Raw genomic sequence first — 9,160 nt, 5'->3', positions numbered from 1 at the left:
TAATAGGCACTCTAAGCTACTCTCTACAAGAGGATTTAAATTGTAACTTGTTCATACCAAAGAACTAAGGAAAAAATGAGTACAGAGTCAGAGCCAGAGTTTCAAAATATTCTCATCTGTTAAATTAAGAGTGTCTCCCATAGAAAAGCAGTGGAGGCCCCACAGGGCAAGTACAAAACAGAATTAAAACTCCCAAGGGTCTTGTCTTTACAAAAGAAAAGGCAGGAGGCAGCCCCTGGACAGCTGGTCATGCTGGCCGCTCCGGTTGGACCACGTTGCATAATCCTCAGTCGCATCATCACAACGTCTCTGAGCGTTTTGATGGGGGGAGAAGGGGCAGTGTAGTGTGTATGGGAGGAGAGGCCCAGGGGGGTCTCTTTGCCCCCTTACCCCCTTTTTCTATCCCAGAGGAAAGTACAGGGAAGCTGGCTACACCTTGAAATGAGGCTATGTGTTTCAAACCTGGGGACGGGTAAGAGGGGGATCTGTGCTTTGAGCAACCTGAGCCAGAGACAGAGGGGTGTTGGAGGGGTGAAGGGAGGATGCATGATGCTTATTGCTTTGTACCTTTCACTGGGAAGGAGGGCAGCAGCCAACAGTAGCTCACAGGTTTGTAAACTGAGCCTGCTGGCTTCAAGAAGGGAGGCAATGAAGTCGAATTAAATATAAAAGAATCATTTGTGCAAAAATAACTTAAACAAATAAAAGACCTGGGGAAGGGGGTGTTCCCCTTAGCCTGGTGGGGAGCGGGCCATATACCACCCCCCCAGGCCTTTTCAGTGACATGGCTTTGGGGGGGAGGGGGGGTGAGCTTCCCTACCCCCTGCAATGGCTCAGGATGGGATTGTAGGGGAAGGGCTTGCATTTGTGCTCGGAGTGGGGAGTAGTGCCCCACCCACTGTCCACAGGTGCAGGTGGCTGGCAGGGTCTCCCAAGGCTCAGCACTCAGCTCTCCCCAATCAGGGTCAGATCCAGCTCCAGGTATGGCTGCTATGGGGCCAGTTTCCTCCTCTTGTTTTTGGCAGGACGGCCAGGGCGGGCCCGGGGAGGCAGAGGGACAGCCGCCTATGCAAGAGGGGAAGTTGAAAGAAATGATAAAACAGCTAGGTATCAAGAAGTCTTTTATTTTCTACCCACTCCCTTATCCTCCTATCATCCCTTACACACTCCCTCCCACCCAGCCACTGACACACACTTACTCGGGTTGTAGGGCTGGGGTCCAAGGTAACATCCTGGCGGGAGCTATTGCTGTTCCGGGTCGGGCTGCAATAAGGGGCACAGGTGATCAGCACAGCTCCCCAAGCACCACGTGAATTTCAGACTTTGAGTGGGAAACTTCTCCACTTGGACACTAAATGTATAACATCCTTATTCATATTCAAATAAGTATTTGTCCTTTTGAAAGCCAAGCTACTCTTGAGACATTTTTATAAACCCAGCAAGAAGTGGGGATAGGCCAGGACTGTGGTGGGCCCAATACTCACTTGTATTTTCTCCTTCGGCCACGACGAGACTTTCTGACTACCCCTGGGGGCACCTGAGAACAGATGGACTGTGTGTGTAAGGAACATTAGCAGAAGGCACCGTGGCACCAGCCTTTCCTCAGAGCCTTCATCACTCTGCACTCACCTTAAGGTCCTCAGAATGGGGCCCAGGAGGGGATGGATCCTTGGGCTCAGCACCCCCTTCAGCCAGCTCCCCATTATGCTGCCAGTGGTGGGTCCTTCTTGGGGACCGTTCCATTTGTCCATTGAAGCCACCACGTGCCCCCCACTTGAGGGCCAGTCGGCCAGGCTCGCGCCGGCTGCCGGGCTTTCGACCCCGACCTGGCCTGGCCTCACCATTAATGCCCCGAAGTCCCCCTCCTCCCCTCCGGCCCCGTTTCCCTGACCCCCTCCCAGTGAGCAGCTCAGGGACTGGGGGGTCGGGAGAACTGTGGGGTGGGGCTAAGGCACTGAGGGGAGGCCGGGCAGGCTCTGGTTCGAGGGCCGAGGTGGGGCTCTCAGAGGGCAGACAGGGGGCTTCTGGCTGCTCGGGAGGAACCTGCAGGCAAAAAGTAAAATCAATACAGTCCCTCTGCTTTACAGCTCAGATGCTTATGTTTCCAGTTTGGAAAAACTTCCTGACAAACACACCCCCCACTCTCACCTGGAGACTCTGTAGCAGGCAGGCTAGGGGACTAGAAGCCTCTGAGAGGAGTGGAGGAGCTCCCCCCCCAGGGAGGAGCTGCAGCCCCAACTGGCCAGAGAGAAGAGGGCCAGGAGGCTGCAACAGGCTGGGGAGGGCTCCAGGGCTGCTGGTCAGCGAAGACAGGTCACCTGTTGAGGAATTAGAAAGTCGGGGCTCCCGAGGCAAACCAGCTAGGTTGAGCAAACCCTATTCCTGTAAGCTTCACCCAGTGATCAAAGACTTTCTTCCCCAGTTCATCCAGCTGCTACTCCCAAGTTTTACTGCTGCTTCTCTTTCACACCAGTCTTCCCTCAGACTCACCCAGCAGGCTGGCACTCAGCAGAGGGCTAAGGAGTTGGGGGGGTCTCCCTGAGTTGGAGGGGGCCTTGCCCAGAGAGGAGGCTCCCAGGTCAGTAGTTGCCGTGGTGACACTGGAGGTAGGTGGTCCAGGTTGGGGGGCACTCAGGACACAGGGCTAAGGAGAAAATGGTTGTAACACTTAATGTGTGTAAAGTGGGCCACACTTCTATTGTTCTTTCACATCCACAATCTCACTGAAGCCTCACGTGAAGTAGGCCATGCTTATTAAATACAGGCCCAGTTCCCGCAGCCATCCTACCCCCAGCCAAGCACTGAGCCCTCCCCACAGGCTCTAAGAGCTCAGGCATGAAACTGAAAGCCTTTGATTCCCAGCTCCCATCTGATTCTACCTCTTGTTCTGTCCCACCCACTCACCCCCTATCCTCACCTGGGGGGCTGTCCCCGAGGGGGGATCCAGGCTGGCAGCCAGCAGCGCAGAGTTTAAAGCTATGAGGGTGGGGGGAGCTGAAAGTGGGGGGAACAGTAGCGGGGGCAGGTCTCCCAAACCTGAAAATGTCTCCCCACTTGGACCCCCAGTGCCCTCTGCAGATCCCTCCCCATCCCCAGCTGTGGGGCCCAGGGCTAACAGGGGCAGGAAAGAGGCAAGGAGGTTGCTAGGAGGTGCAGAAGGGGGTGGAAGAAGGTCTGAAGGAGGTGGTGGAAGCAGGGAAGCCACCAAAAGCGAAGGCCCTTCGGGCTCGCCTGGGGCCAGGGGAGGGCCCGGTCCTCCTGGTGGGGGTAACAGGGGCTCAGGGGGAGGTTGTCCCCCTCCCCCAGCCAGCACGCCAAATAAGCTGTGGCTGAGCAATGGAGAAGGTGGAGGCTGCCCCAGACTCAGAGGGAGAGGCAAGGCCCCTAGCATCCCTGGGAAGCCGGCTCCACTCAGTGCCAGGCCCTGCTCAGGACTGGGGAAAGGGAAAGCCTCCCCACCAGCCAGGGGAGGCAGAGTACAGGCTGGGCCCGCCCCCATCCCGAGCCCTTCAGATGGGCTTTGAAGCACAGGGCTAGGGACTACGGGGGCTTTGGAGGCAGCTGGTGGGGCAGGGGCACCTGCAAAGGAAAAGAGATATAGCTCAAGGGAGGCCCTTTCTCCCAATGTCCAAAGAACCCCACTTCCATGCCCCCAACCCAGAAAACCCACTCTCCCCTAAATGCCTTAGCTACCTCTTTCCACCCCAGGTGAGGAGGGCCTCTCTCACACTCACATACCTGGCACACTGCTGAGGCTGCCACTGGTGGTCCCAGGCAGGGAGGGTGGGATGGGGTGCCTGGGCTGGGGAGGGCTCCCTGAGGAGAGGGCTGGAGGAGGAGGAAGGTGTGCATCTGACCCCAAAAGGTTAAAGCTTCCATCAGAGTGGGACGGGCCAGGGGTGGGGAGTCCCAGAAGGGACAGCACAGAAGGGAGAATCGGTTGGGATGGCTCAGGGAGAGAGAAGGGCTGGGGAGCAGGAACAGGGGCCCTAGGACGGCTCCGTCTAGGGGCTTGAGGAGGGCCTCCCCCTTCTAGCAATCGTAGCACAGTTGGGGGTCTGCGGGGACGACGCTGAGAGGGACGGGGTGATGAGTGGGAAGCTGAGGGTGCCTGGGCACGGGGCCTTCGGCCCTGTAAAGTGCTGGGAGGGGGGAGGGGGGGATGCTGTGCCTTGGCCGCTGCAGAGAGTAGGCTGCTAGCAAGGAAGGGGGGTGCCCCAGGCCCCTCCACCGTGGGGGCCCCTCCCAGGGGTCCCAGGACCAAGGGCAGGTGCATAGTGGCTGAAGACACTGGTGGCTGAGTGGCAGGACCAGGGGGGCCAGGGGGACCAGGGAGATTATTGCTTGAGGGAAGAGGAGGGGGCGTTAAGGCATCACTACAGTGGAAGAGAGGAGGGTCTGAAGGTGGTGAAGAGGAGGCATGGGGGGCTGGAGGAGAGCCCAGGTCAGGGGGCACCAGGCTGGATCGGAGGGCAGCTCCCCAGCTGTATGAGGGGGCGTTGAGACTGATGGCAGGTGGAGGAGGAGGAGCTGGAGAGGGGGCATTGCCCCTTGGGAGGAAACGGGGGCTGCTGCTGCCTCCAGAGGGGACTGGGTCAGGAAGCCTTGGTGGTGGGAAGAGCCCCCCAGGGCCTGCTAGAGGGGGGAAGGCCTGTGGAACTGAGGGTGGTTCTGAGGGAAGAGAGCCAGGACCCCCATTAAGTGGAGTAGTGGGAGGAACTCGACAGGGAGGGCGGGCAGAGGGGAGCCCTGGGGACACAGTGTGGAACATTTGGGGGCTCGCTCCCTCTCCTGCAATAAATGAGAAATGATAGGTTAGCCCGTGGCTCTCCTTCTAAGAATTCTCTTTTGGCTTCTTCATCCTGTGTCCCATAAATTCCCAGTCTTACTGTACCCTCCTCTCACCAAGCAGCTCCCCACTCCATCCTTCTTCTTGTTCCCTCTCATGGAGCTCCTCCCACCATCCCTCTTCCAGACCCTTAAGTTGTCCTCAGTCTTTTGTAAAGTGAAGACTCACCAGGAGAAGAGTGTGAGCAGGTGGTCTCCATGCTGCGGTACAGAGTTGCCATGGCAACGGCTTTCCGGCGGTGGTTGCACAGCTTGGTCATGTCCTCCTCTGATGCTGGCCCCACCCCAGCCCCACCCGGGGTCACCGGGGCCAAAGGGTCAAAGTTGAAAACCTGTAAGGTAGAAGGCCAGGACAGGGACCCTGAGGGGGTGGAATCTGTGACAAGAGCTCCCAAGGACAGTGATTTGCATTAAGTCTCTCGGCTTATCCCTGTACTCTCTGGCACCCCTCACCACTCTGACCTTGGGGACATTGAGTGGACACTCCAGACCGCACTTGCAGGTCCCATCACTGAGGAGGTAGCTCCGTGTTTGCTCCAAGGAAGACAGCTCTGTGCCACTTGGGCTAAGAGGGTCAGAAAGTATGGGGTTAGTTGACACTGACTCAGGAAACACTCCTAGGGTAAGGGATGTGGGAAGAGACAGATAACAGACTCAAAGGACCAAAGATACAGAGAGCAAAAAGGCTGAGGGAGGAAGGAAGGAGGAACAGGAAGGCACCAGGGTAGCAGAGATCTGGGCAGTGGGGCAGGAGAAAGGACTCAGGCCGCCGAAGGGCCTGGGGGTAGAATTTGGCGAACTCTGAGGATCCATACCTGATATAGAGCACAGCACCCTCTCGAACACAGCGCTGCCAGCCAATGGGGACAGATGTGGCCACAGGGCCCCCAGCTCTGTCTGCTCCACTGCTCTCATTGCCCCCATTCATTGTGTGTAATCAGCTCCCACGTGCCTGATAACACACACATCAATGTGGGCATTAGAAGGATTAAACTGGGCTGGGTACCTGAGGGAGTACTCAGGAAGGCAAAGGTTGTGTGGGGAAACCCAAGAGAACTCGGGGGCAAGGGAACACCCTCAGAGAGCTGGGAGGAAGAATGAGGGGGAACCCTCCGCCATCCCACCATGGCTACCTGAACATCTCTGCAAACATTGTGGGGTCCAGTCTAAAGCCGGGGCCGCCGGCTTAGCCCACACCTGTGAGAGAGAAGAGAAGGGACTGTCAGTAATCTGCCCAGCTCAGGAGAGCACCATAGCTCAAGACACTCAAGGGAAAAAGATCCTTAATGAAGTAAGTGCCCATAAAAATCTCAGGGAGCTGCTGGCCGAGTCCACAACCATCCTTTCCATGTGCAGTCCCTACGGACCAGAGGGTCAAAGCCTCAACTCCCAGGGACCAAAGAATCACAACCCAATCCCTAGACTTAAAGGGCAGGGTCCTTTTGTCTCATCAGGGGCAGAAGACTTCACCCAGCAGTGTGGGCAAATTTCCATAATGCCAGGCCACTAGGAAGTTTCCCATAGAGTCTGGCCCCTGCTGTTCCCTACACCCCCACCCAGGAAGATCATATAAAAAGTACAGATTGCCCCACAGGTCACCAGGCAATTGCCCAACTGCCCGCTGGGGTGGTACCAACAGAACTCCCCCCTTGCCTGCTCCATTGGACAATCACTGATCTGGTTCATTTGGGTCTTCTCCCAGAATCCTGAGAAGCTCCTGCTTTCCCCCCAAGCCTAAGGCAAGGAGATTCAGCACCTCCTATCCCACAGGCTTCAAATAAGCTCCAACTGGGATTCTCCTCTAACATGTGGGGCGGCCCCTCAAACCTGCAAGTATCCTCCCCAACCATCGCTCCCACCCCATACTCGCGGCTTCAAAACTTTCCCTCTCATAACAAGGCGCCCTGTCACCCAGCCTGCTTCCCTCAGCTTGGGGAGGAGGGGAAGGCGCACGAAGTAGGAAGGAACTTGGGGAGAGGGCGGGCGGAGGGTGGGCGAAGCACTAAGGGGAGGGAGGTGAAGAAGGCAAAAGTCAAGCAGTGAGAGGGAGAAACGGTGGGGGCAGGTGAGGGCGGGCGAGTGGGGATGGGGCCAGGGAAAGGGGCCGAGAGGACGCGGAGGGGGCAGAGGGTAGGGACTGGAGAGGAGAGGAGAGGAGGGGAGGGGAGGGGAGGGGGAGGGGCGGGGTGGGGGGGCCGGGCCCTGCACTCACCGCGGCCCATGGTTCGGCCGGCCCCGCCCTGCGCAGTCGCGGCCCAGAGGGTGAGTGGGAGGGAGTGGGAGGAGGGTCGGTGGAGCCCGAGCCTCCGGTACGGCCCCGGCCGGTCCTAGCAGGAAGCGCCGCCGCCGCCGCCGCGGATCACCGAGCGGCCTCCCGCGCATGCGCCATGGGGGCCAGGGGCAGCCCTGGGGATTCCGTTCCCAGAAGGCACTGCGCAAGCTGCTGCCGCTGCCGCCGCCGTCGCTGCCGCCGCCACCGCCGCAGCCGCCGCCGCCGCCGCCGCCGCCCGGACGGGAGAGGGGCGGGGCCGGGCCCCCGCCCAGCGGACAACGACGAGCCAACAGGAGGGGCCGCAGTGCGCATGCGGGAGCGCGCCTACCCCTCCCCCACAACCCCCCATTAATCCCCAAGAGAACAAACACCCCACGCGGCCCCCCCGCCCTCCGCGGAAGGATCTGAACCTCTTCCCAGGCCATTGGTGGCCAATCCCAGCCTTCCCCCGGGAGGGGCCCTTTCCAAAGCCACAATCTGTTGGGGAAGCCAGGAATGTCAGGTCTGGGAGGGGCCAGCCCCCAAAGATGAAAGTCGCGACTTGTCCTGCCCCGCCCCAAAGGCTTCTCGAGTAGTGTGCTGGGACTTGACCCGCCTCCCCAGGTCAACATGTCACAACACGACCTCGGCCTGTCAAGTCACATGACCTCTGCCTGTCACTGACAACCTGGTCTTGTCTTTGAGCCAGGAGAGAGCATCTCCTTCAACCCACTCCTGGCCCCATCTACAGAAGGGGAAATGGAGGTCTGGAAAAACCGAGCAGGCCTAGCCAAGGACCTGTCACTGTCACACCACCATCTGTACCTTCCAGCCAGCCACATCGGCCTTCTGACAGTTTCTACTTAGATAAACTCTGGTTGTCCCCGTGAGGGTATGGTATGATATGTAACAGGCTACCACATGGCTTCTGTTTTCTACATAATAGCATAAGAAAAATACTTTGTATTTTACATGGTGTTTTTCACTTTTGCTCAAGCAGCTTCCAAGTTCATAGTTCTCATTTTACCTTCACAACGCATTTTTTATTTACAAACAAGAACGGCGAGGCACAACGAGATTAGGTGGCTGGCCTAGGATCCCTGAGCAAGTGAGGGGCAGCTGCAGCTAGAATGTGGGCTCCTGACAACCTAGTCCAAGGCAGTCGTGAGCTCAAGTCCATGCGCTGTCCCAGGCGACAAGGCTCTACTGTAGTCCAAACACCTGGGAGGCAGGAGGCCTGTGGCCAGCTCCTCACAGCAGGGACTCTCAGAACTTGCTGTCTGGTAAAAAGGACGGTCTTGGTCTTTGGTGAAGGGCACCAGAGCACCATGAGGGGAGATGAGTGGGGAAACAGAATCCGGTCCACCAAGCAAAGAACATGAATTCTGGCATGTTGAGGGCTCATTAGAAACTTCACAAAGTTGCTTGTCTGAAAGGAGCTGAAATGACTACCAAGGGGATTCGTGCACCTTGGCCCCTTTTTGGGGAGTTAGGGGGCTGCCCTTTTTGGGGAGTTAGGGGGCTAAAAGATTAGACCCCTTTAAGAAGACTCTAGAAGATGTAGACAATTCTGGCGGTGGGATGCAAACTTTCAGGAGGGAGGTTTAAAAGGCCTTGTGCCCATTAGCTGGGAGAGGCCAAGGAAAATGGAAGTCCCTTATGGAAGGAGGTAAAACGGGGGCTAATGCCAGATGGGCAAACCAAGAACTCCTCAGGAAGCTACAGTGAGGTTTCACTCGGCAGCCTAGGGGCGGCCACGGTTGATAGCCGTTGGGGCCGTTGGGTGAGGGGAACTGGAGCCCCGCCCTCTCTTCTCACCCCTTCCCGCCCCCCGCACCTCCCACCACCCTCGTAGTCCCCTGCGCGTGCGCGCGCGACACCGGTTGCCAAACATTGCATCATCCCCGCCCCCATCTCCTCCCCTCCCCCTTCCAGCTCTCCCCTCCGCGCGCGCGCATGACTCACTCACCTCCTCCGCGAAGCCTCGTGACCCAAAGCCACTTCCGGGTCCAACAAGACTTCGACCCCCAAGAGGGCGGGAGCAAAAGGGGCGGTGCCGCG

The 9,160-nt window shown here is 58.1% G+C and overlaps 1 protein-coding gene across 6 annotated transcripts; it reads right to left on the bottom strand.

Moving 5' to 3' along the window:
* Positions 1-94: 94 nt before the first annotated feature.
* Positions 95-9,117, bottom strand: MBD6 (methyl-CpG binding domain protein 6). Of its 6 annotated transcripts, XR_012493935.2 has the most exons (15): positions 7,061-7,197; positions 5,982-6,045; positions 5,664-5,800; positions 5,311-5,413; positions 5,018-5,180; positions 3,739-4,791; positions 2,918-3,579; positions 2,491-2,644; positions 2,149-2,318; positions 1,630-2,043; positions 1,485-1,552; positions 1,200-1,263; positions 896-1,065; positions 568-631; positions 95-309 (listed from the first exon to the last, which is right to left on the bottom strand). XR_012493935.2 is itself a non-coding variant. In XM_019742233.3 (13 exons), exons 3-13 carry the CDS (start codon positions 5,774-5,776, stop codon positions 991-993), a joined length of 3,039 nt encoding a protein of 1,012 aa, XP_019597792.3. In that variant the 5' UTR covers positions 5,777-5,800; positions 5,982-6,045; positions 9,069-9,117; the 3' UTR covers positions 95-990. The 6 variants fall into 6 exon arrangements, 4 of the variants coding, with proteins under 4 accessions (XP_019597792.3, XP_074181604.2, XP_074181601.2 ...); XR_012493936.2 differs by lacking the exon at positions 568-631; XM_019742233.3 differs by lacking the exon at positions 7,061-7,197 and adding an exon at positions 9,069-9,117 and having other exon boundaries at positions 95-1,065.
* Positions 9,118-9,160: the final 43 nt, after the last annotated feature.

Source organism: Rhinolophus sinicus, chromosome 1, assembly GCF_057876585.1.
Source record: "Rhinolophus sinicus isolate RSI-liver-muscle chromosome 1, RSI-T2T, whole genome shotgun sequence".
NCBI classification, from domain to species: Eukaryota; Metazoa; Chordata; class Mammalia; order Chiroptera; family Rhinolophidae; genus Rhinolophus; species Rhinolophus sinicus.
The sequence above is the reverse complement of the archived record's forward strand: the minus strand, read 5'-3'. Positions and strand labels throughout refer to the sequence as shown.

Bases quoted from the DNA above. Each gene is read 5' to 3' on its own strand.
- MBD6 (XM_019742233.3), bottom strand. From the start codon at position 5,776: ATGAATGGGGGCAATGAGAGCAGTGGAGCAGACAGAGCTGGGGGCCCT. The intron at 2,319-2,490 runs GTGAGTCTGAGG...ATTCCTCAACAG, and splicing joins GCTGAGTGCCAGCCTGCTGG to GTGACCTGTCTTCGCTGACC. The intron at 1,066-1,199 runs GTAAGTGTGTGT...CCTCTTGCATAG, and splicing joins ACCCCAGCCCTACAACCCGA to GCGGCTGTCCCTCTGCCTCC.